The 25,941-nt window shown below is 41.4% G+C and overlaps 1 protein-coding gene across 1 annotated transcript in view; it reads right to left on the minus strand.

Moving 5' to 3' along the window:
* Positions 1-5,823: 5,823 nt before the first annotated feature.
* cops7a (COP9 constitutive photomorphogenic homolog subunit 7A) overlaps positions 5,824-25,941 on the minus strand; it is a 33,071-nt gene continuing 12,953 nt past the window's right edge. Inside the window, exons 2-8 of the mRNA XM_061947728.1 lie at positions 24,161-24,283; positions 20,299-20,374; positions 10,358-10,446; positions 9,695-9,897; positions 9,515-9,620; positions 6,948-7,117; positions 5,824-6,234 (exon numbers count right to left, since the gene is read on the minus strand). Coding sequence (XP_061803712.1) covers positions 6,195-6,234; positions 6,948-7,117; positions 9,515-9,620; positions 9,695-9,897; positions 10,358-10,446; positions 20,299-20,374; positions 24,161-24,283 — 807 coding nt within the window. The 3' untranslated portion in view covers positions 5,824-6,194. The remainder of the gene's footprint in view (positions 6,235-6,947; positions 7,118-9,514; positions 9,621-9,694; positions 9,898-10,357; positions 10,447-20,298; positions 20,375-24,160; positions 24,284-25,941) is intronic.

Here is a 25,941-nt window from a genome sequence, read left to right on the forward strand (position 1 = left end):
GGCTGCCCTTTGTCACCGATTCTGTTCATAACTTTTATGGACAGAATTTCTAGGCGCAGTCAAGGCGTTGAGGGGATCTGGTTTGGTGGCTACAGGATTAGGTCTCTGCTTTTTGCAGATGATGTGGTCCTGATGGCTTCATCTGGCCAGGATCTCCAGCTCTCGCTGGATCGGTTCGCAGCAGAGTGTGAAGCGACTGGGATGAGAATCAGCACCTCCAAGTCCGAGTCCATGGTTCTCGCCCGGAAAAGGGTGGAATGCCATCTTCGGGTTGGGGAGGAGACCCTGCCCCAAGTGGAGGAGTTCAAGTACCTCGGAGTCTTGTTCACGAGTGAGGGAAGAGTGGATCGTGAGATCGACAGGCGGATCGGTGCGGCGTCTTCAGTAATGCGGACGCTGTATCGATCTGTTGTGGTGAAGAAGGAGCTGAGCCGGAAGGCAAAGCTCTCAATTTACCGGTCGATCTACGTTCCCATCCTCACCTATGGTCATGAGCTTTGGGTTATGACCGAAAGGACAAGATCACGGGTACAAGCGGCCGAAATGAGTTTCCTCCGCCGGGTGGCAGGGCTCTCCCTTAGAGATAGGGTGAGAAGCTCTGTCATCCGGGGGGAGCTCAAAGTAAAGCCGCTGCTCCTCCACATCGAGAGGAGCCAGATGAGGTGGTTCGGGCATCTGGTCAGGATGCCACCCGATCGCCTCCCTCGGGAGGTGTTTAGGGCACGTCCGACCGGTAGGAGGCCACGGGGAAGACCCAGGACACGTTGGGAAGACTATGTCTCCCGGCTGGCCTGGGAACGCCTCGGGATCCCCCGGGAGGAGCTGGACGAAGTGGCTGGGGAGAGGGAAGTCTGGGCTTCCCTGCTTAGGCTGCTGCCCCCGCGACCCGACCTCGGATAAGCGGAAGAAGATGGATGGATGGATGGAAATCTATTTAAATGGTAAAATGGGTTATAGCGCTTTTCTACCTTCAAGGTACTCAAAGCGCTTTGACGCCGTATAAATAAAATAATTTAATAAAGTCAAATACAATTAAAGCTGCAAGCAGTGTTGGTCGGGCCCGCGTATTTGGCAGGTGCTAGTCCTAAGTGTCCCAATACTTTTGTCCAGTTTTAGTAGTACATGTCCCAATACTTTTGTCAAGTTGTAGTCCTAAGTGTCCCAATACATTTGTCCAGTGTAGGTGTCCCAATACTTTTTTCCAGTGGTAGTCCTAAGTGTCCCAATACTTTTGTCCGGTGATAGTCATAAGTGTCCCAATACTTTTGTCCGGTGGTAGTCATAAGTGTCCCAATACTTTTGTCTAGTGTACCTACCTTGTCTGCATTGTGTAGGCACGCTGGTGCTTCCTGCTTTTAAGCAGCCATCTTAAAAAAACAGCAGCGCAGCAGCATCAGCGCAGCGGTTCTTTGAAGGGTCATAAAATCAAAACCGGAGTAGTTAGAAAAACGCTGTTCTGTACTTTTATACACAAGGGTTCAATCTCTCTCCTGTGTTAGTTTGAAGCCGAAACGACAAACGCGCTCAGAGGAGATAGTTTTTGAAGGAAGGTGACCGGTTTTTACAAAAAATTTGTTTTGAAGGGGGAATAGCAAACTTCCTGTTGATTTTTGCTGGGGGTTGTCAATCTATGAAATGTAGGTCTAAGTGAGACCTACATAGAGGTTTTTGTTTCATGTCTCTCCGACCTTCCCAGTGGAAGTTACAGGCAGTTTTGTCATTTTTTTTCTTCCGAGGAGCAGTTTTTTCAGCGTTTTATTCAAAAATTGCGCTATTTGGGGTTAGGTTTTTTTTATTAGATCGCAATTTTTGCCAGTCCTGATGTGTGTGTTCAGTTCGGTGAGTTTTGAAGCATGTTAAGAGGGTCAAATTACAGCTCAAAGAGGCAAAAGTGACTGTTTTTAGTACTTTTTTGTCTTGAAGGGGGAATTGCCAACTTCCTGTTGATTTCTGCCCAAGGATGTACAATTATGAAATCTAGGTCTAAGTCAGACCTACATAGAGAATTTTGTTTCATGTCTTTCCGACCTTCCTAGTGGGAGTTACAGGCAGTCTAGTTTCTTTTTTTCCTAGGGGGCGCTAGAGCGCAATTTTGAGTTTTGGGGTTTGGTTTTTTCATTAAAAGACAATTTTCGCAGGTCCTGATGTGTGGGTCAAATATGGTGAGTTTTGAAGCATGTGGGTCAAATTAGTGCTCAAAGAGGCGGGCGGTATAATAATAATAAAACCTTACAAATTCAATAGGTCCTTATGTCCCATTGCATAAGGACTCCCTTTGGGAGTCCTTATACAATGGGCCATGCGGGCCCTAAATAAGGCAACAAGAGAAGTATCCCACACTTCTCTTTTGCCAATATGGGCATCTACATCAACAATATGATTTGCCTGAGTAGCTGGATAGGACAAAATAAAAAATAAATACCTTTAAAAAAATCATGGTAAAGAAAGACAAAGTAGCTGTGGTGTTAACAACTATCCACATCTAAAACATTTGAGCTTTGTTGATTCTCTCCACCTGCTGATAGGATTTGTCTTTAAAAGCCAAAATCTTAGCTGTTCCCTCCTCTCCGGCGGCCTCGCCTGGAACAAATCTTAGCTCCATGTAGAGTTGTGGTCAAAAGTTTACAAACAGCTCAATTTTTGTTGAATCTGAATTCTGACATCACATGGACAAAGATAAGACCTTCTGGAGGAAAGTTCTGTGGTCAGATGAAACCAAAATTGAGCCGTTTGGCCACAATACCCAGCAATATGTTCGGAGGAGAAAAGGTGAGGCCTTTAATCCCAGGAACACCATCATACCGTCAAGCATGGTGGTGGTAGTAATATGCTCTGGGCCTGTTTTGCTGACAATGGAACTGGTGCTTTACAGAGAGTAAATGGGACAATGAAAAAGGAGGATTACCTCCAAATTCTTCAGGACAACCTAAAATCATCAGCCCGGAGGTTGGGTCTTGGGCGCAGTTGGGTGTTCCAACAGGACAATGACCCCAAACACACGTCAAAAGTGGCAAAGGAATGGCTAAATCAGGCTAGAATGAAGGTTTTAGAATGGCTTTCCCAAAGTTCTGACTTAAACGTGTGGACAATGCTGAAGAAACAAGTCCATGTCAGAAAACCAGCAAATTTAGCTGAGCTGCACCAATTTTGTCAAGAGGAGTGGTCAAAAATTCAAGCAGAAGCTTGTGGATGGCTACCAAAAGCGCCTTATTGCAGTGAAACTTGCCAAGGGACATGTAAGCAAATATTAACATTGCTGTATGTATACTTTTGACTCAGCAGATTTGGTCACATTTTCAGTAGACCCATAATAAATTCATAAAAGAACCAAACTTCATGAATGTTTTTGTGACCAACAAGTATGTGCTCCAATCACTCTATCAGAGAAAAATACGAGTTGTAGAAATGATTGGAAACTCAAGACAGCCATGATATTATGTTCTTTACACGTGTATGTAAACTTTTGACGACTGTAGCTCGCTTGTTACTGCCCATTGCTGGTTATTCGCCTGTCAGTTGGCAACACAACTCTGTTGCGGCCACTCCTCCCATGAGACGAGAATCATATTTCCATACCTTAATATGTTCGGTTGCAGACTCGGCGCCGACTCAAGCACTTGGCGGCCAAAGAGGCAGATTTGTCGTAGACTGCCTGGCACAAGACGCTGTAATTGGTGGCTGTCCAGTATTTGACGACGAACCTTCACTTCCTTGTCAATTTTAAAATATTTCCACAATTCCCATGAGTAGAGCAGCCCCATGCTGCACAACGGGGCATTTTTACACCCCGAAAAACTAACAAGGCTTTTTTCTTTTAGTTAACTTTTTGTGGTGGCGTCACTATGACGGATTGTAACGCTCACTCCCTGACAACCCAAGAGTCATGCTGGACGACATGCTGACAGCTCAGGCTTCGTTGGCTCGCGCTCTCAATTCTCAATCTGTGGACCCTGGTTCGATCCATGAAGAGTGAGAAGGTGGCGGACCAACATGTGGAGTAGGAGTTAATCCTACTCAGTGGCCTAGTGGTTAGAGCAGGGGTGCTCACACTTTTTCTGCAGGCGAGCTACTTTTCAATTGATCAAGTCGTGGGGATCTACCTCACTCATATATATAATTTATATTTACTTATTTATGAAATATATGTTTTTGTTAACAAGTTAAAGGTGTTCAATGATAATGCAAGCATGTTTAACACATATAGTTAATATTGTTAAAAAATTAAAGGTGTTTAATGATAATACACGTATGTTTAATACATATAGTTAATATTGTTAACAACTTAAAGGTGTTTAAAGATAATACAAGCATGTTTAACACATATAGTTAATATTGTTAATAAGTTAAAGGTGTTTAAAGATAATACAAGCATGTTTAACAAATATAGTTAATATTGTTAATAAGTTAAAGGTGTTTAAAGATAATACAAGCATGTTTAACACATATAGATTCCTTTCTTTCATGAAGACAAGAATATAAGTTGGTGTATTACCTGATTCTGATGACTTGCATTGATTGGAATCAGACAGTGGTGCTGATGTCCGCATTTTCGAATGGAGGAGAAAAAAAGTCCTCCATTCCGTCCAATACCACATGAAAGTGGTTGGTTTTTGGCATCTTATTTGTCCAGCTTCCGTACTCCTTTGTATACACTTTACAAGAAATACATTGTCGGCAAACTCCGTAGCTTGCTAGCTTGTGCACGCCAGCTTTCTGAGACTCGTTTTGTTAGCGCAACTGTGCAGTCGGTCTTTGGAGTTTTGACGACAGGTACGGCGCCAGAGTCTGTTGAAATAAAGTGTTTCTCGCCTTCCAGTCGGTAATTTTAATGAGCTGGCAGCAGCCAGCGACATCTCAGAAGACCCTCGGGTGCCGTGAATGTCAATCAAGTGACGAAAGTGACGTCGTAGTGAAGATTTATGATCGCTCATTTTTAGGACTATTTTTTTAATGCCTGGCTGGTGATCGACTGACACACCCTCCGAGATCGACCGGTAGCTCACGATCGACGTAATGAGCACCCCTGGGTTAGAGTGTCCGCCCAGAGATCGGTAGGTTGTGAGTTCAAACCCCGGCCGAGTCATACCAAAGACCATAAAAATGGGACTCCTTACCTCCCTGCTTGGCATTCAGCATTGAGGGTTGGAATTGGGGATTAAATCACCAAAAATTATTCCCGGGCGCGGCACCGCTGCTGCCCACTGCTCCCCTCACCTCCCAGGGAGTGAAACAAGGGGATGGGTCAAATGCAGAGGACAAATTTCACCACATCTAGTGTGTGTGTGACAATCATTGGTACTTTAACTTAACTTTAACTAATTCCTTTAGAACGCCCCCCCAACGCAAATATCCAGTAAAGACCAAAATTAGGTAATCAGTTACTCAGTTTGCCACATTTTTCTTCCATTCTTCTTTACCATCAATTCACACACAATGTGTTTTGATTTTTATAAAAACACAATGTATTTTCTTAAGTTTGGGTCCTCAGAACTTCCTTGAACTGCTTTCTTCATTTGCTGACTGAGCTGAGGCCTTATGGGTGTCTTCGATACAGTGTGATCTTTCGGGTGTTCAGCATTGAGGGTTCTCGCTGTAGAAGCTCAGGGCCAAACCAGAAGAATGCTCTTTGCATGTTGCACACGGTGGAAGCCTGGGTTCTGTGATGCACGAGTATCTTCAGGGACACGCTCTAATTAACGGCTTGACCTCCTCACGGTAGCCCCCTTCTGTGAGTTAACATTTAGCAGGGCGCCCTCCGGAGATGCACTCACAAGTGCATTTATTCAAAGACGAGACAGTGATATTAATGAGATCCTGTCAGCGTTAGGTGCAAGTTTCTTTTTCTTTTTTTTATTTGCCAACATTTTCCATTCAAGATCTGATACATTTCTCAACTCGGGGGAAGGAAAAAGCCAAAAGGATCACGTTTAAAGCAATAAAAAGCACACACACATCAAAATGCATCAGATAAGCTCTTGCTTATGGGCAAAGGCAACCGGCTGTCCCTTCTTGTTCAATCGCTTAAGAGCAGCAGGACGGGACGTCGCTATGCCCGCGTCTGCAAATCCATCAAGGTGAGATTAGGTGACTTAAAAAAAAAAAACGTGCCTGGGGAAAGGGTGTCCCTCAGTTGAACGCTTTTGTCCCACAACAAATCCAGTGAGTGTCGCTCAGTGCTGCTGATTCTCACGTCTTCAGTTGGACTTGGACCAGATCTTTCCGCTGCCTCGCAGCCTGGCGAGTAGAGAATGATGTCATCGGTTATTTGTAAAACAAATAATGGGGAGGAGGGGAAGGCTGGATGCTGATTTGGTGATATGGACAAGGACTCGCTCACATAGTCACATCCTTTCCGCAGCTTTTTAAAGATGGGTGTCAGAACTCTTTAATTCCAGGATTGAGGTTAAGCTATCATTAATTGGGATTTCAAGAACATCTTCTTCCAAGTCCGTACAAGAGGGGGGTTCAGTCAAAATGTGGCCATAAAATCACGGCTTTGTCCTGTCGGGCAGGAAACAATGAGGACGGAGAGGATTGCTTGAAGCGTGCAGGGTGGTTCAGGTGGCATTTGACAATCCATGGACAGATGTGCAGTTGGAAGCCGGTAATGGGGGCGGACAACAACAACCCTGACAGCCACTTACAGCAGCAGCTGGCTTTTTAGTGTTCATTGGGAAAAAAAGTGTGCACCCACAGAATTAACTTTGCTCTCTGCGAGAACATTGGACTAATGGCTTTCATTTAACGTTGAAGGAGACACTTAGCGGTGTTGTCGTTACTCGGCCAATGCATATTTATAAAGGCACACTTACAAGCGCGCCACGGGAAACTATTTAAATAACTTCAGCCTACCTTTTAATGACAATTCTTGTCCTGACTTGTAAAATGTCAGACAAAAAGTCCTAAAAAGCTCCAATCAAGCTTTAAAAAAAAAAAGTAAGACTCACCCTTTCACTTTAGAACTTTTTTTGCCCGGCTGTCGCGGTTCCTGAGAGGAGGCGGGATCCCGCGGTTCGGCCGGCTGGTCCGCATCCTGATTGGATGCTGCTCCGGCGGGGGCAGGGCCTGAAGATGGTGAGGCGGCACTGGCTTTCAGTGTTTTCTGTAAGTTTGACACCTGTGGGACGGGTTCAGGTCATGAGTTTATTCTTTCTAAAAACAATCTGCTGTTAAATTGTGACTAATCGTGGTGAAGGCACAGTAAAAGGTCTCCTATTACACAAAATGTACTTTTTAATGATGTTTTAAGGTAATATTTGTCCCTGGAGTCTGTTAATGAGCACTAAATGTGGAAAAAATCTATCATCCTCACACTCTAATGGTCTAACTAATGGTCTATTGGTCACTTTTGAAGTTCAGGGTTTTTATAACAAAACTTCCTCCTTGCTACTTCCCACACCCAGTGTATACGACCGTCTTTTCACGGGTGAGATTTGTAAAAAAAAAAAAAAATAAGTGGGCTTTGCTACACAACTTAAAACAAAGCTCTGCCAAGGTGAAAAGGAGCTTTAAGATTGATCATTTTATTTTTCTTCAGTGAATAGTCTAACTTAGCATGATGTTGCTTTCTTTGCTTTATAGCTGAGCTAGGCTAGTGTTAGTAAGTTTTGTGTGTTCATTTCCTACTCCTGAATGCTACAGGGTTGTTATTGATAAATGACATCTATTGTTGCAGCGCTACAGTGCATATGTAACTTAACAAGTGGATGACAATAGCGCATGAACGAGACAGGCATGAACAAACCAATTAGCATTAAAGCTACATACCTACAACACAGCATGTAAAGCTTACTAAAAGCACTTTTACACTGTACATTCCAGAATCAAGGCTGGATTTGCAAATATGGAAAATATTTGAATATGAAGCAATATGTGAAGATGGGTGAAAATATGTCAACACGGCTAGATATATCCTGTGGTGTACCCCATGGATCAATACTGGGACCAAGATTGTTCAATCTTTATATAAACGACATTTGTAAAGTTACGAAGGACTTAAAGTTGGTTTTATTTGCGGACGACACAACTGCTTTCTGTTCAGGAGAGAGCACACAGAAGATAATACAAATAATAACAGAAGAAATGAACAAATTAAAAAGATGTTTGACAAAAACAGACTATCTTTGAATCTCAGTAAAACTAAAATAATGCTATTTGGTAATAGTAGAAAAGAGCATCATACACAAATACAAATAGATGGAGTAGACATAGAAAGGGTAAAAGAAACTAGATTTTTGGGAGTATTAATAGATGATCGAATGAACTGGAAATCTCATATACAAAACATACAACATAAGGTGGCAAAAAACATTTCAATAATGAATAAAGCAAAATATGTCCTGGGCCAAAAATCACTACATATTCTCTACTGCTCGCTAGTGTTACCATATCTGAGTTATTGTGCAGAAATATGGGGAAATAACTACAAATGTGCGCTACATTCGCTAACCGTTTTACAAAAAAGATCAGTTAGAATAATATATAATGTTGGATATAGAGAACACACAAACCCTTTATTTATTAAGTCAGAAATATTAAAGTTCGGTGATTTGGTAAAATTGCAAACAGCTAAAATGATGTACAAAGCAAACTATAACCTGCTACCAAAGAATGTACAACAATTCTTCTCAACTAAAGAGGAGAAATATAACCTTAGAAGAAAAAATAATTTAAAACATTTATATGCACGTACAACACTTAGAACTTTTAGCATATCAGTATGTGGAATTAAATGATGGAATGGATTAAGTAAAGAAGTTAAACATTGTACTGATATGAGGTTGTTCAAAATAATAGTGCTTACAGAGTACAAAAAAGAAGAATTATGAGAAATACCTTCAACCTTATTGAAAATAAGATATTCTTCATCTCAGTATGTTAATAATGACTGAATTAATTAATTAATTACATATTACAAAACTGTTGTATACTAATTCATAGATGTTATTTTATTATATAAAAAGGTCAGTAAATGATTCTATATATTTGTAAATGCTTTGAAGTGGGAAAGGGGTAGGATTAAATAAGCTTTGCTTCTTCCTACTCCTTTTCGGGCATGATGTAAAATGAAATGATATGAAATTGTGTGATGTATTATGATGTAAGTGTGTTCATGTTCGAAATAAACTAAAGAAAGAAAGAAAGAAAAGTGTATGAGAGCCTTTTTAACCTCAGCGTAAACATTCTTGGCTTGTGGCAATAGTTTGTGGTGACCGTGACCTTTACCCAATTAGACACATCGGTTTATATTGTGTAAGGTGGTAACAGATGGGAAGAAATTTCATTGAGGCGCTCCTGAAAGATGACTTTCATAAGAGAGAAACAATCAACCAGCAAACATAATAACTGGATTTACAACAGCTAAGTAAAAAAGAAAAAATAGTATTCAGTAGGGATTTTCTTCTTCTTCTTCTTAAATATCACAAGTAGCCTGCGGAATGAATGAAGGCTGCTGAATAACTCATACTGCCTGTAAACATAAAGGAAAAAACGGACTCAAGCCTTCATCACTGACCTCGGTTTCCACTTGAACTTTGACTTTCAGCTGGCTCTCTCTGTACTGGTTTGCCCGAGAGACTTGCTCTTCGATGCCGCACAGCACCGCCTCGCAGCCTGTGCACCTGTGAGCAGGAGGGGGGAGACCGCAGTGAGGGTACCGGCTAAACCAGAACGACAAGAGGTGGCGATTACTGACCACTCCTGCAGCGTGTTAACGATGTTAGGGAGCTCGTTGGGGCCGAGGTCACGACCCACGCTGCAGTCCACCTCCACCTGCTGGTTCCGCTGGTCCAGCTTGCCCTGGATGATGTCGCAGTAGACGGCCTCAATGAGCAGGTCCTCTAATTCGCGCACGTTCTTCAGCTCCAGCTGCTGCAGCAGCAGCGAGTACGGCAGACACTGAGGAGGCAACAAACACTCACCTTTATCCTGAGCCTAGAAGCCGTGGAGTTGTCGGTTACTTTTGTGGAAAATAAAACTGTAATATTACATGCCACGGCTTGCTCAGTAGCTTAAATGTTGCTGGCAGATGAGAGGCATTTAACAATGCACCGGGCAATTAGAGACTTCAGGCTTGTGACAATAAAAAGCAGCAATGCATGACGCAAGAGACAAAGGGAACAACCTCAGCAGGAAGCTAACAAGGACACAGGTGGTGTCAGTTAGTCATTGAATATGAGCAGAGAAAGGAAAGTGGAAAGGTGCAAATAAGACACGCTTTCATCACCTTCGTCATGCAGTTTGACTGAAAATAATATGTCGTGTACTACGGAGCGTGCGTCTGACAAGGAACGAGACAATAGAGCCAAATACAACATGACACACCGCAGTGTGGAAAAAAAAAAAGAAGAAGCGGCACCTTGAGGTTGGAAGCCAAGCTGATGATGGACAGATGGCGAAGTTTGTTTCTCTGGGCGGGGGTCAACTCTGGGAGAGAGGCCTCTCTCTCTAAACAGCATGGAATACAAGTAGAAACATTAGTCAGTCAAAAATCCAATTCAAGGGCTGTCTCCAAAAATATATCTTTACAAAGAGTTTTGATTGACACTAGCAGACAAGTATTATGCAATTGTCACACTTGTGTAAATGGCCATGGCCCATTTGCAAAAAGAGACTAAAAAAACATGAAAGGAAAACAAATAGGTTTAGAACTACAAACTGTTTTCTTCCGGCGCTTTTTCTTGTAAGGTTGTGTGTGTGTGTATATGTAAGGTTGTGTGTGTGTGTGTGTGTGTACGTTAGAGATGCGCGGATAGGCAATTATTTCATCCGCAACCGCATCAGAAAGTCGTCAACCATCCGCAATCCACCCGATCTAACATTTGATCAGAACCGCATCCGCCCGCCATCCGCCCGCACCCGCCCGTTGTTATATATCTAATATAGATGATGCAAGGCATTAGTGAGGTTATAAAGCTTTTGCCTGTTAAAGAAAGGAGACTGATCCAATGCAGCACAGACATTCGCGTGCCACGCTGTCACGACCCAGACGCACACCAGTGCGCAATCATATGGGAGCCGCGCTGAGCGCACCTCCAAGCGCGTCTCGCTGCCGGCGACGGCCGGGTATGGGCCCGACGCTCCAGCGCCATCCATTTTCAGGGCTAGTTGATTCGGCAGGTGGGTTGTTACACACTCCTTAGCGGGTTCCGACTTCCATGGCCACCGTCCTAGCTGCTGTCTATATCAACCAGGGTGAGCCCCACCCCTTTCGTGAGCGCACTGCGCGCGGAGTGACCCCTGTTACGAGCCCCCGGCCACGGGGGTGGCGGGCAGGTAAGCTGCTTACCTGCTGTGCGTGACGCCGGCCGCGGCGAAGGCGGACGAGGCGGGGTGTCGGTGCGGTGGTGACCCTGGACGTGCGTCGGGCCCTTCTCGCGGATCGCCTCAGCTACGGCTCCCGGTGGGGCCCTCTCGGGGGAAGGGGCCTCGGTCCCGGACCCCGGCGAGGCGTCCCTTCTCCGCTCCGTAAAAGTGTCCATCTCTTTTTTTTTTTTCCTTCTGTTGTGGCATATGCTGCAGGTGCCTGCTCGTTTTTCGTATGTGGGTAACAACATTTAACTATGTATATATATTTACCAATTGGTTTAACTGCCACCCGCCTGAATCTATTTAAAATCTAATTGTTTTTTATTTCAACCACCCGACCCGACCAGACCCGCCGATAAAATCTAATTTTTTTAAATTTCATCCGCCCGATCCGCGGATAATCCGCGGACTCCGCGGTTGTGCCCGCAAACCGCGCATCTCTAGTGTACGTGTATATCAGTGGTTCTTAACCTGGGTTCGATCGAACCCTAGGGGTTCGGTGAGTCGGCCTCAGGGTTTCGGCGCAGCCTCTGCCGCGGAGGTAAAGACACATCCGACTTATCGTGTAAATAAAAAACTTCTCCCTATCGGCGTATTATGGATACCCCCAAACAATGTTCCCTCTAATTTTCCATCTGATTTGCAGGTTGTTTGATTGATCGATTGAAACTTTTACTAGCAGATTGCAAATGAAGAGAATACATTATATGAAACAGTACAGTTTACACAGTACAGTACATATTCCGTACAATTGACCACTAAATGGTAACACCCTAATAAGTTTTTAAATTTGATTAAGTCAGGGTCCACGTTAATCAATTCATGGTAGTGTGTATAAGGCAGTGTTGGGTTAGTTACTGAAAACCAGTAACTAGTTACAGTTACTAGTTACTTTATTTCAAAAGTAACTCAGTTACTAACTCAGTTACTTACACCAAAAAGTAATGCGTTACTGTGAAAAGTACCGTATTTTCCGCACCATAAGGCGCCCTGGGTTATAAGCCGCGCCTTCAATGAACGGCATATTTCAAAACTTTGTCCACCTATAAGCCGCCCCGTGTTATAAGCCGCATCTAACTGCGCTAAAGGAATGTCAAAAAAACAGTCAGATAGGTCAGTCAAACTTTAATAATATATTAAAAACCAGCGTGATGTGGGCGCGCATGGAGTCGTATATCAACATGGACGGAGCTGCGTGAAAAAAGCCACCCGGCCTCTTCGCGTAAACTTACCTTAACCACTCGCTCATCTTTTCTTCATCCATCCATCCTTTCGAGTTAGCTTTTATGATGACGCCGGCTGGAAAGGTCTCTTTTGGCAAGGTCTTCCTTTTGAATATCACCATGGGTGGAAGTTTCTGGCCATTAGCATGGCAAGCTAGAACCACAGTGAAGGATGACTTCTCATTCCCTGTGGTGCGAATATTCACCGTACGTGCTCCCGTTGTATCCACAGTGCGGTTCACAGGAATATCAAAAGTCAGTGGAACCTCGTCCATGTTGATAATGTTCTCTGGCCGGATCTTTTTTTCAGCTATCTTGTTTTTACAATATGCACGGAAAGTAGCCAGCTTTTCTTGAAAGTCTTTAGGCAGTTGCTGTGCAATAGTAGTCCGTGTGCGGATGGAGAGATTGCGTCTTGGAAACCTGTCGCTTAGTAGGAGCCATTTTGTGGTCTTTACAGATGTAAACACACAAAGGAAATGAAACGTAATATCCGCGCGCTTCTTCTTCTTCTACGCGGGCGGGTGGTTGCTTACAGTAGAAGAAGAAGCACTTCCTGTTCTATGGGGGCGGGTGCTTACCTTGGCGGTTGCTTGCGTAGAAGAAGAAGCACTTCCTCTTCTACGGGGAAAAAAGATGGCGGCTGTTTACCGTAGTTGCGAGACCGAAACTTTATGAAAATAAATATTTATATTAATCCATATATAAGGCGCACAGGGTTATAAGCCGCACTGTCAGCTTTTGAGTAAATTTGTGGTTTTTAGGTGCGGCTAATAGTGCGGAAAATACGGTAACTATTTAGTTACTTCTTTTTTTCTTCTTTCTTTTTTTAAAGCTCCCATTAATGCCCTTTTTGCCTTCATTTCAGTACTGTTATTGCACTGGAGAATAATACAATCTGTTGATCAACTTGACAAACATTTTTATTTTCCTTTTAACATAATTAATGAAAAACAGTGCAACATAAAAAGGCATTCCTCCTTTCTTTAAACTTGGACCAATGACCATTAATAAAAAACAAGTTTAAGTGCAACATAAGAAGAAACATCATCTTCCTTGAAACATAGGTAGTGAAATAAAGGCTGACATCTGGAGTGATGCTGCGGTCTTCCACACTTGGAGCTATGGATTGTAGAATACTTGTTTTCAGTGGCAGGATCATTGACACAGATGGTGAAGTTTCAGTGCTCAGTAGAGATGGAACACTTTTGAGGGGTTTAAGCACCTGGAGGACCTCATCTGCCACTCTCACATCATCATCAGACAGGGTGACATTTGTCTTCAGGGTGTTGTGGGTCAATGCAGAGTATATAGCTGCCTGCTGCTCCAACATATCATAAGTGGAGTTCCACCTCGTTGGGACATCATGTATGAGCAGGCAGCTTTAGCATTTCTTGCTTTGTCTTAAGCACATGAGCAGCTGTTGTGCTTGGGTGGAAGTAAGAAACCTTCCTGATCCTCCCAAAGAGGCGCTCCATCCTATTGACTGAGATTCCCTTCTGTGATGCCAAATTCACTACATGTGCAAAGCACCTATCTGTGGTCCCAGTCCTGCCTCATTCTCTGTAATTATTTGATTTTTGGCATTATCACGTGTGACTGGGATATCTTTATCTTCCATTCCTCCACTGCTTGTGTCAGTACCTGCGCAAGGTGACTCTCGTAGAGGGGGCGTGTCTTCTCATCTCCCAGTCTGCTGTGATGAAGTGAGCGCTTATAGTTCCGCTGGACGTCCACCCGTCTGTCATGAGCGCAACAGATGATGCTCGGGATAGTTCATTCACAACTTTTTTCTTCTCCTGCTCATAAAGATCTGGCACAATCTTATTGCTGAAGTGGGTGCGCGACGGGATGTCGTAACGTGGTTCAAGCACGTTCAGCCTCATTCCCTCCCCACACCCACACCCACACACACATAGACCGCGCCTCTTTTCTTCTCTCCGGCTTGTGACAGAGGAAGATTCAGAAGAATGACACCGCAGCGCTTCTGTTTCTAGCCGATACTACATCAAAAGTAACGTAAAATAACGCAGTAACGCATCATGTAGTAACGGTAACTAAATTACTGAATAAAAAAAATAACGCGTTAGATTACTAGTTACCGCCGAAACTAACGGCGTTACAGTAACGCGTTAGTCCCAACACTGGTATAAGGTGTGTAATTTGTTGTGAGTTTATGCACTGTGTTGGTTTTGTTCAGGGAACAAAACCAACAGTTCATTTTGTGCACCGTTAAAAAAACATGAGTTTTTCTTGAATTTAAAAAAAAAAAAAACATTTTATTTTTCACTAAAGAAGGGTTCGGTGAATGCGCATATGAAACTGGTGGGGTTCGGTACCTCCAACAAGGTTAAGAACCACTGGTGTATATGTACATAAACAGGCCAAAAGTTTTGGACATACCTTCTCATTCACAACACAACTGATGGTCCCAACCCCATTGATAAAGCAACAAATTCCACTAATAAACGCTAGCTTCGATTTTTAAGTTAATAATTTTTTAATGGAAAACAGTAGTTTTTACCACTGTATTATCAAAAACCGTACTCATTACGGGAAAACCTTAGTTGTTTGCAGGTATGGCAAAGAGACGGATAAAGATTTTAACACACATTGTAGGTCGGGAAAAACTAAGAAAAACCGAAAATATTTTTTTATATTTTTACAGAGATAAAAAAAGACGGATTTCTGACTAATTATATATGTATACTAGAGATGCGCGGTTTGCGGGCACAACCGCGGATGAAATTAAAAAAAATTAGATTTAATCCGCGGGTCGGGTCGGGTGGTTGAAATAAAAAAAAAATTAGATTTTAAATAGATTCAGGTGGGTGGCAGTTAAACCAATTCGGAAATATATATACATAGTTAAATGTTGTTACCCACATACGAAAAACGAGCAGGCACCTGCTGCATATGCCACAACAGAAAAAAAAAAAAAAAGAGATGGACACTTTTACGGAGCGAAGAAGGGACGCCTCGCCGGGGTCCGGGACCGAGGCCCCTTCCCCCGAGAGGGCCCCACCGGGAGCCGTAGCTGAGGCGATCCGCGAGAAGGGCCCGACGCACGTCCAGGGTCACCACCGCGCCCACCGCACCGACACCCCGCCTGCCTTCGCCGCGGCCGGCGTCACGCGCAGCAGGTAAGCAGCTTACCTGCCCGCCACCCCCGTGGCCGGGGGCTCGTAACAGGGGTCACTCCGCGCGCAGTGCGCTCACGAAAGGGGTGGGGCTCACCCTGGTTGATATAGACAGCAGCTGGACGGTGGCCATGGAAGTCGGAACCCGCTAAGGAGTGTGTAACAACCCACCTGCCGAATCAACTAGCCCTGAAAATGGATGGCGCTGGAGCGTCGGGCTCATACGCGACACTGGTGTGCGTCTGGGTCGTGACAGCGTGGCACGCGAATGTCTGCACTGCATTGGATCAGTCTCCTTTCTTTAACAGGCAAAAAGCTTTATAACCTCACTAATGCCTTGCATCGTCTATATTAGATATATAACAACGGGCGGGTGCGGGGGGATGCGGTTCTGATCAAATGTTACATCGGGTGGATGGCGGATGGTTGACGACTTTCTGATGCGGTTGCGGATGAAATAATTGCCTATCCGCGCATCTCTAATGTATACACACACACACACAATAAATCTCTTTTCAACTTCTGAACCTCCAATAGTAATTAGGCGTGTGGTCTACAAAAGCAAATCATTCTCTAATTTCTGTCATGAAAAAACTGTTGATATCAACAGCTGTGGCTGTAGACAACCTACTTGTGTAGATTTCAAATCAAATCAAATCAACTTTATTTATAAAGCACATTTAAAATTTACCACAAGGGTAACCACAGTGCTGTACAATGGGCAGGTTAAAAGATAATACGAGAACCGAGCAAACACAACACAACACAACACAAATAGAGCACGATAAAAAATAAATAACTAAAATAAATAGAACATAAAAACAGGTTCACAGCAGGTGTATTATGGGGCGCCATAGCAGGATGGATTTTGTTAACTCCACAAGATTGCAGAAGCTGTATTTGATTGGGACGTGAATCTTAGGGCTGGGTAAAATCGATTTTGAACTACACTATGTTATGATCATGCACCATAAAGATCTGACTGAAACTGTTTTTTTTTTAAATTATGTTAATAACAGAGTCTTGTAATGTGACTGCTGATGTGATTTAAACTCGCTATGAAGAAAGGATATCAGTCGTAACTCGGGAGGAGAGAAGTACTTTTGTTTACGAATCAAGTGCGCTAAAAAAACCAAGCACACACTTCCGGCCTTCAAAAAAAAATCACTATGCATTAATCCTTTCTGTGTTGACTAATAATTTTTGTCTTAGTTATCGTCAACAACCTATTTACCCCTGATGAAAAGCGACAACGAATTTAAAAAAAAATGCACGTTGACTAAGATGATAACAAAATTAACTGACATTTTAGTAAACAAATAAAAACAAGACAAAATGTCAATTGACAGAAACAAAATCCAATTAAATTTAATTTTGTCTTGTAGATGGGTGGGACAAGTTCGGAATATAACAAATCTCAGGTCTTTAACAGCATACATATGAAATACTGTAGGGGCCGAAAGAGTTTCGAAGGGGAGCCAATTAGATGCTTTTCCTTGTGAGATAAGAAAGTTTGATTTTTCACAGCCAAAACAAAAATGTATTTAACATGTTCCACATCGTAATATGTGTACACTTGGAAAAAAGTGAAATGGACACATTTCATTTTCACTACTGTATTGCCATCAGCAGGTGAGTCATCAATCATGACAGCTTTTCTTAACTGTAAGTTAAAGCTCATTCTGACGTATAACTTATTCACAAAAAATTAGCACATAATTTTCTCTGTTTCAAGGAATCGTTTATTTCGTGGTAGATCTAAAAGGTATAACGACATTTATTGTAGTCCAACGCGATTGTTTCAAGGAATAGTTTATTTCGTGGTAAATCTAAAAGGTATAACGACCTTTATTGTAGTCCAACGCGATTATGTCACTCACACGTGCAGCAAAAAGAGGTAGTTCATGCAGTGTTTCCTGTTTATTTATTTATTTGAGGTGGACATTTTTTTACCAAATGCAAGGTTACGGTCTACTCCGTGTCCCAGAGAGGTACAAGTGGTAGAAATGGACGTATGGATGGATTCAATTATGCAAGTTGCACAAATTATGATGAAAGCATGCATCGTAACTCCGTTTCACAAAACACATACACTTGCTTTGCTAGAGACATAGCATGAAAGAAGTAGAAAAAGTGTCTGAAAGATATTTACTGGCATTGACCCGTGGAGCAAAAAATGACTACATCATTCCTGACCATAAGATCATGCTCCTTTTGTCTTAAACAAATGTTTTGCAGGAATTCTACATAAAGGTGCTTTCAAATAAACTTTAAAGAGTCCTTATCGTTTATACCAGGGGTCCCAAAACTTTTTGACTTGGGTGGCCGCAATGGGTTAAAACAATTTGGCCTGGGCTGAGTGAGTGTGTGTGTGTATATATATATATATATATATATATATATATATATATATATATATATATATATATATATATATATATATTCCTCGCGCACTAATTGACTGAAAGAGCGCGCACTTTCCACGCGCTCACCCCGACACTGCGGCGCGAGTGCGATGATGTCATGTTATCAATGGTAAAATGCATTTTTAGACAATACAATTTGCCTGAGCGGTTAAGAGTAACAAGTGGTAGAAAATGGATTAGAAAGGAAAGATTTTTAAAAATAATAATTAAAAAACCCCTTTTTTTTTTTTTACCTTGGACTACCCGCTTGCCGGATTTTGGACGCTAGCGGACCGTACCCGCGGGCCGTAGTTTGGGGACCCCTGGTTTATACTTTATATTTAAGTCCATTAAATTTACTGTAACTTTAGCCGATTAAATTTTGTGTTGTAAACCACTACTTTTTCCTACACTTTGGACTCTGCGGCTTATAAAATGGTGCAGCTAATTTATGGATTTTTTTCCGCTAATGGCCGAAATGTTTTGTTTTTTTTCAAATAGTTTTCATTAAACCTAAGCAGAGGACTGAAATTGTGTGTTATTGTTTGTGGTATGGCGCCATCTTTTGGACGAGTTCGCTCACAGCAGCTATTGCGGGTTGAAAATGTAATTCCTGTTTTAATGCTATAAACTCGAAGTAAAACCATCTATAGCGTTTCTGCTCAAAAAGATTCTTCATTCATCGCTCCGAGCAACGTATGTAAGTTTCCCAATTTAACCAAAACAATTCATACTTACTAAACCGTCCCTTGTATGATGTAGGTAGGTGTGGGGGAATTGTTTTTTTTTGTTTTTGTCATAAAAAAATACAATCATGTGTGCTTACGGACTGTATCCCTTGCAGACTGTATTGATCTATATTGATATATAATGTAGGAACCAGAAATATGAATAACAGAAAAAAAACAACCCTTTTGTGCGAATGAGTGTGAATGAGTGGGGGAGGGAGGTTTTTTGGGTTGGTGCACTAATTGTAAGTGTATCTTGTGTTTTTATGTTGATTTAATATTTTTCTTAATTTTTTATTTTTTTTATTCTACCAATCGATCCATGGATTGGTACCGGGCCACGGCCCGGTGGTTGGGGACCACTGTTATAAGCCATATGTATTATTCTTATAAGTATTGGTAGGGTTTAAATTCTTATACCTCAACATGTGGATTACAGGTAACTTCTTCAATTTTATAATATAATTTTATAATGTTTGTGCCACTCTACAAACAACAGTAGGTCCTCTTAGCAGTTAAGGTAAACAAAAGTCTCAGCTATAATGAGAGAATGTATGGTATTTAACATTTTTATTGGTACTTTCTGCAGTTGAGTGAATAACACACCTACAGCCACTAACTATATCACGAAATACGGTACTTGCCATATGTAATTATATAATCAACATACCGTATTTTTCAGAGTATAAGTCGCTCCGGAGTATAAGTCGCACCGGCCGGAAATGCATAATAAAGAAGGAAAAAAAACATATATAAGTCGCACTGGAGTATAAGTCGCATTTTTGGGGGAAATTTATTTGATAAAACCCAACACCAAGAATAGACATTTGAAAGGCAATTTAAAATAAATAAAGAAAAGTGAACAACAGGCTGAATAAGTGTACGTTATATGAGTGATAAATAACCAACTGAGAACGTGCCTGGTATGTTAACGTAACATATTATGGTAAGAGTCATTCAAATAACTATAACATATAGAACATGCTATACGTTTACCAAACAATCTGTCACTCCTAATCACTAAATCCCATGAAATCTTATACGTCTAGTCTCTTACGTGAATGAGCTAAATAACTTTATTTGATATTTTACGGTAATGTGTTAATAATTTCACACATAAGTCGCTCCTGAGTATAAGTCACCCAATCGGCCAAAGTATGAAAAAACTGCGACCTATAGTCCGAAAAATACGGTATGTTAGAATAATTAAATGACGACCCAATAATAACGGGGGCATCTTGATTGTTCACCGGATACCAAAACAGTCATGAATATTTGTGTCTTCTTTCCTAACGCTGTTGTGACACAGAAGGTAATGAGTCAGTCAGAAGAATTGCAGCAATTTGCTTGTGAAGCACCTGCCCGCAGCGCCTTTGGAGACCATGTTTATTTAATACTTCCGAGTCAAGGCGCCTGTCTCGCAGCAACAAAATACAGCTTGTAATAATAAAGGAGTTGTTGTGAGGGGGAATGACTTATTTACACCGCCCCTTACCTTTGTAGTCGCAGTAGGTTCCATAGGCGAAGAGGTTGAGGAGCTGGTACATGGGTGCATGAGGACTGTTCTCCAGCTAAGGGGGAAGTGACATACGCAATGAGAGATGTTTATGGGTGGCCAAGGGAAGCAGGCTGCAAGTGGAGCAGCATCAGTGTATGATAATTAGTCTCCAAATGATCCATTTAGACTTTTTGGTCTTCATTAAACACTGCTCCTACGTCTATGGAAACAAATGCTGTGCAATGAAACACCAAATAAGTTGTCCTTCACACATTTAAAGTGACTCGTGGCTGAGCATGTGAGAATGAACAGCTCTTCGGTGACTAATCACATGGACCAACCAATCACACACAAGGACGCTTTGCATCCTGCACTATTCGGCCCTCAATTTGTTTTGCCTGACGATTTACTCAACTGTCTCCACAATTTTATGCATTTAGAAAGAGTAGAAATTACCCGGGAATTAACTGAGATGGGATTTGAAATAAATTCCGCTCAGAGTAAACATGCATATTAGCAAATTAGACGCTCCAGTGCACAAGATGAATATGCATATTAGAGCAAAGTGTCTCTACAGGCCCAACGGCATTTAACTTCCCAAATATTTCTGACTAAGCCGGTTCACATACATCATGTACACTTCGTTAGGTACACCCACACAACCCAATGAGATCCAGTGTTATTAGGCCTGAGCGACATATCGATTTTATTGATAAATACAAGTTTTTTTGGGTAGCAGACAATTTACAAAATATATTTTTATATATATATATATATATATATATATATATATTATATATACAGTGGGGCAAAAAAGTATTTAGTCAGCCACGATTGTGCAAGTTCTCCCACTTAAAATGATGACAGAGGTCTGTAATTTTCATCATAGGTACACTTCAACTGTGAGAGACAGAATGTGAAAAAAAAATCCAGGAATTCATATTGTAGGATTTTTAAAGAATTTATTTGTAATTTATGGTGGAAAATAAGTATTTGGTCAATAACAAAAATTCAACTCAATACTTTGTTATTGCCAACAAAGGTTATATTACAGAGGTCAAACGATTACTATAGGTCTTTACCAGGTTTGCACACACAGTAGCTGGTATTTTGGCCCATTCCTCCATGCAGATCTTCTCAAGAGCAGTGATGTTTGGGGCTGTCGCCGAGCAACACGGACTTTCAACTCCCTCCACAAATTTTCTATGGGGTTGAGGTCTGGAGACTCCAGGACTTTCAAATGCTTCTTACGGAGCCACTCCTTCGTTGCCCGGGCGGTGTGTTTGGGATCATTGTCATGCTGGACGACCCAGCCACGTTTCATCTTCAAAGCTCTCACTGATGGAAGGAGGTTTTGGCTCAAAATTTCACGATACATGGCCCCATTCATTCTTTCCTTAACACGGATCAGTCGGCCTGTCCCCTTAGCAGAAAAACAGCCCCAAAACATGATGTTTCCACCCCCATGCTTCACAGTAGGTATGGTGTTCTTGGGATGCAACTCAGTATTCTTCTTCCTCCAAACACGACGAGTTGAGTTTATACCAAAAAGTTCTATTTTGGTTTCATCTGACCACATGACATTCTCCCAATCCTTTGCTGTATCATCCATGTGCTCTCTGGCAAACTTCAGAGGGGCCTGGACATGCACTGGCTTAAGCAGGGGGACACGTCTGGCACTGCAGGATTTGATTCCCTGTCGGCGTAGTGTGTTACTGATGGTAACCTTTGTTACTTTGGTCCCAGCTCTCTGTAGGTCATTCACCAGGTCCCCCCGTGTGGTTCTGGGATTTTTGCTCACCGTTCTCATGATCATTTTGACCCCACGGGATGAGATCTTGCGTGGAGCCCCAGATCGAGGGAGATTATCAGTGGTCTTGTATGTCTTCCACTTTCTGATAATTGCTCCCACAGTTGATGTTTTCACACCAAGCTGCTTGCCTATTGTAGATTCACTCTTCACAGTCTGGTGCAGGTCTACAATTATTTTCCTGGTGTCCTTCGACAGCTCTTTGGTCTTGGCCATAGTGGAGTTCGGAGTCTGACTGTTTGAGGCTGTGGACAGGTGTCTTTTATACAGATAACGAGTTCAAACAGGTGCCATTAATACAGGTAACAAGTGGAGGACAGAAGAGCTTCTTAAAGAAGAAGTTACAGGTCTGTGAGAGCCAGAGATCTTCCTTGTTTGAAGTGACCAAATACTTATTTTCCACCATAATTTACAAATAAATTCTTTAAAATTCCTACAATGTGAATTCCTGGATTTTTTTTTCCACATTCTGTCTCTCACAGTTGAAGTGTACATATGATGAAAATTACAGACCTCTGTCATCATTTTAAGTGGGAGAACTTGCACAATCGTGGCTGACTAAATACTTTTTTGCCCCACTGTATATATATCTTTACCCCATCTTGGGGGGCATACGTTTGCCCCCCATGAGCTTACATCCAGGGCGAAGATTTAAAACATGGCTAATACTAACGCTAGCGAGAGCGAAATGTTTGCTCTAAAGAAAAGTGTTGTCAGTACTTTGGTTTTGCGGCAACAGGCGTGGAACAAATGACTGCACGGTGCAAAGTTTGTATAAAAAGGGCAACAGCACAAACTTATTTCAGTATCTGAAAACCAAAGTCTCCAGTCGGGTGCAGGAAATGTAACTATGAGCCGAATAAGACCGCAACTTAATGCATCTTACTGTGGTGAAATAACCTACACCAGGTACGTATGATGATACCATGTATGATGAGAAAGCACAATGCACAGAGCGATCACTAAAGCAGTCACTCTGCACACCGCCAAGATTTGTAAATGAAAAAGCCTGCCTTTATCCATTTACTAAAACTCTTACATAGTCTTCTCAATGTTTTACTTGATTATTTATTTGCATATAATATATAATACTACATTTTTATTTACAGAAGTATTTTATTGAAGTTTTGTATGTTCACATTATTTATCTGAATGTTGGAGATTATTATTTGTTTGCATACAATGTGCAATGGTACATGTATCTTCAAGACAGAAGTATTGCCTCCCAGAGGAATCTCTTAATTTAGTTATTTGAAAATTATTTTAAAAAAAATACAAATGTATATCTGGTCTAAAAAGAACAACAAATTAAATAAAATTAGTTTTTTGCTAATAGTAAAGTGCAGTGTATATGCAGTGTCATTTCAAACTACTAGTTTTTGATCAAATAAAACAAAAACGTGTTTTGAAATATCTCTGTCATTTTTATTTAATGGTTTCTTTAAAAAGTAGGTAAAAAAAGTAAACATTTTTGTGAAAAAATATCAGATTTTATTTTTAGGCCCAAATTATATATTGACAAATCCTGCCTTAAAGGAGACCTATCATTCATAACGTGTTTTCCTTATTGGTACTTGTTTTTGTGTATTTGGGATCTGCATGGGTCCCACAAATTTGAAATCAAACAATGGAGGCATGACAGAGATCTTGCCTTCCTCCAAATACAGTAACTGGAGCATCTGACAATAATGGTGGACCCGCACAAAGCTCTTTGGGTAAATCTCTACCATGTATGGTGATATCTGCTGACGTCACACTTGGGGAAAAATGTCACAAATTGGGCAAATTCTAAACGGCTTGATTGGAGCAAGTATGAAGGAAGGCAAGATTATTTTATAAACATCTCTGCCATGCCTCCATTGTTTGATTTCAAAATTTTCTGGATTTACGCAAATCCCAAATACACAGAAACAGGTAATAATAGGTTTTAAAAGTTGGTTTTGTATAATAGGTCCCTATTTAAGAAAGGTACAGTATTAGAATGGAATGGCGGCTGCAGATACTGTGTACGTTATGTAAATAAAAAGGCAGGCTATGCAAGAGTTTTACCTCTCTGACGTTGGGCAGCTCCAGGATGTCGGAGAATACGTAGAGACCAGGCGTCTCCAGCAGAGAGCTGACAGCCTGGGCCAGTGCAGGTCCAGACAGAGACAGGAGCTGCTCCACTTCCATCTGAAATAATGTACAGGACACAGAGGTGGAGGGTTAATTGCAACACTCAAACAACAGCTGTGGTACATTAAGGCAATATGACTGTTCTAATCTCGAGCAATATCACTGTTCTAATCTATGCCACACTGTGTTATGATGACAGAAAACACCATTGGAGTGACAATGTTGCACATAAACGTACTTTTAAAAGGGACTTCCTACACTCTTTTCATGCCCTTCAAAGGGAGATCCAGTCTCTTGTGGTGCAATGAAAGGACATCCAATTGAACACGAGCCTACGGCCTCATTTCATGTGTAAAAGCACACAGTGGAACATCTGATTTGGGGGATTTCTCAACAAATCTTTCCATTTCAAACATTCTGAAAATCTGTCCCAGGGTCAAAATGTGGCCAAAATAGAACATTTATTACAGGTGAATTTGTTAACTACTGTTCACATTTACAAATCATTTTTCAAAGTTACGTGACGATAATGTAACGCAAAGGTGAGCTGCATCTAATGGTTAATGTTATAACTGCCAGTGTAAAAACAACAAAACCCTGTACCTTAACTTTGATAATAAGATGACATCCAATACCAAGTAATTACATTATTAGTCATACCAATGCTGATACTCTAACTTATTCTTAACATTTTCAAGACAATTACATTAATAATTTTTGATCAAAATTATAATCAGACAAAAACACAGGATGGCAGTGTAACAAATAAAAGTCTGCTTACAGCAGAGCCAATGGGAGCTCCTCTATGTCGCCCATAAAATCCAATAAATAACCCTTCAAAACAACACTTCCAACAATACTCAATTTACATTTTGTGGTTTGAATATTAACCAAATATTAGTGACATTATTATTATAAGCACTAACGCAGACAAACTATTTATAGCGGCGCCGTGATCATTATGTCCCTATGTTTACATCATCGAGTCGTATGCTGCTTTCTCGCTTCCTTGCTCCCTGTATGTTTATTCTAGATCATAAATCACGCAAAGTTGGTACACTTTGACAGCCATTTAGAACCCGAAACAGGCGAGGAAGACACAAAAAGAAGCTTGTTCCCCACCCCCCGTTTCTTCGTGAGGATTATGAGACATTCTTCACCTAAATGGGAATATAGGAACATCCCAGCAGTCGGCATCCCAATGACAGCAGACGTTGTACAGTAAGTGATGTTTTACTATGTTTGTTGACTCTTAAGAAAAAAAAAAAAGCAAACGTGATGCGTTTTTAAGAGAATGTGCCGCCTATGCTTAAAATGATCAAAATCCAGTCCATTGTGTAAATTTGACATACATATTGTCCAATGTGTATTTTACATAAATAAAATAGAAGGTTTAGTGTTAATACATTTACACAATAAAACGTATGTAGAAATTAAATAACATCCACACCAAACATTGCACACAATATGACTACTCACATTTAACCTAAAGTGTAACGTTTTCGCCCCCTACTGGTCAAATTTAGCATTACATGTATTAAACTAGCTTTGATCGCCAGACTTAGTCTCAAAAATAAAACCAACATGACCACGAATAAATCAAAAAGTCAGAAATGTCAATACAAAACAAAATCTACTTACAAAGATTTGACCAAGTTTTGTGATGAAACTTACAGATGAGGATGTCTACCATTGTTGCTGCCCTGTCTAGAACA

This window comes from Nerophis lumbriciformis, linkage group LG04, assembly GCF_033978685.3.
Source record: "Nerophis lumbriciformis linkage group LG04, RoL_Nlum_v2.1, whole genome shotgun sequence".
Lineage (NCBI taxonomy): Eukaryota > Metazoa > Chordata > Actinopteri > Syngnathiformes > Syngnathidae > Nerophis > Nerophis lumbriciformis.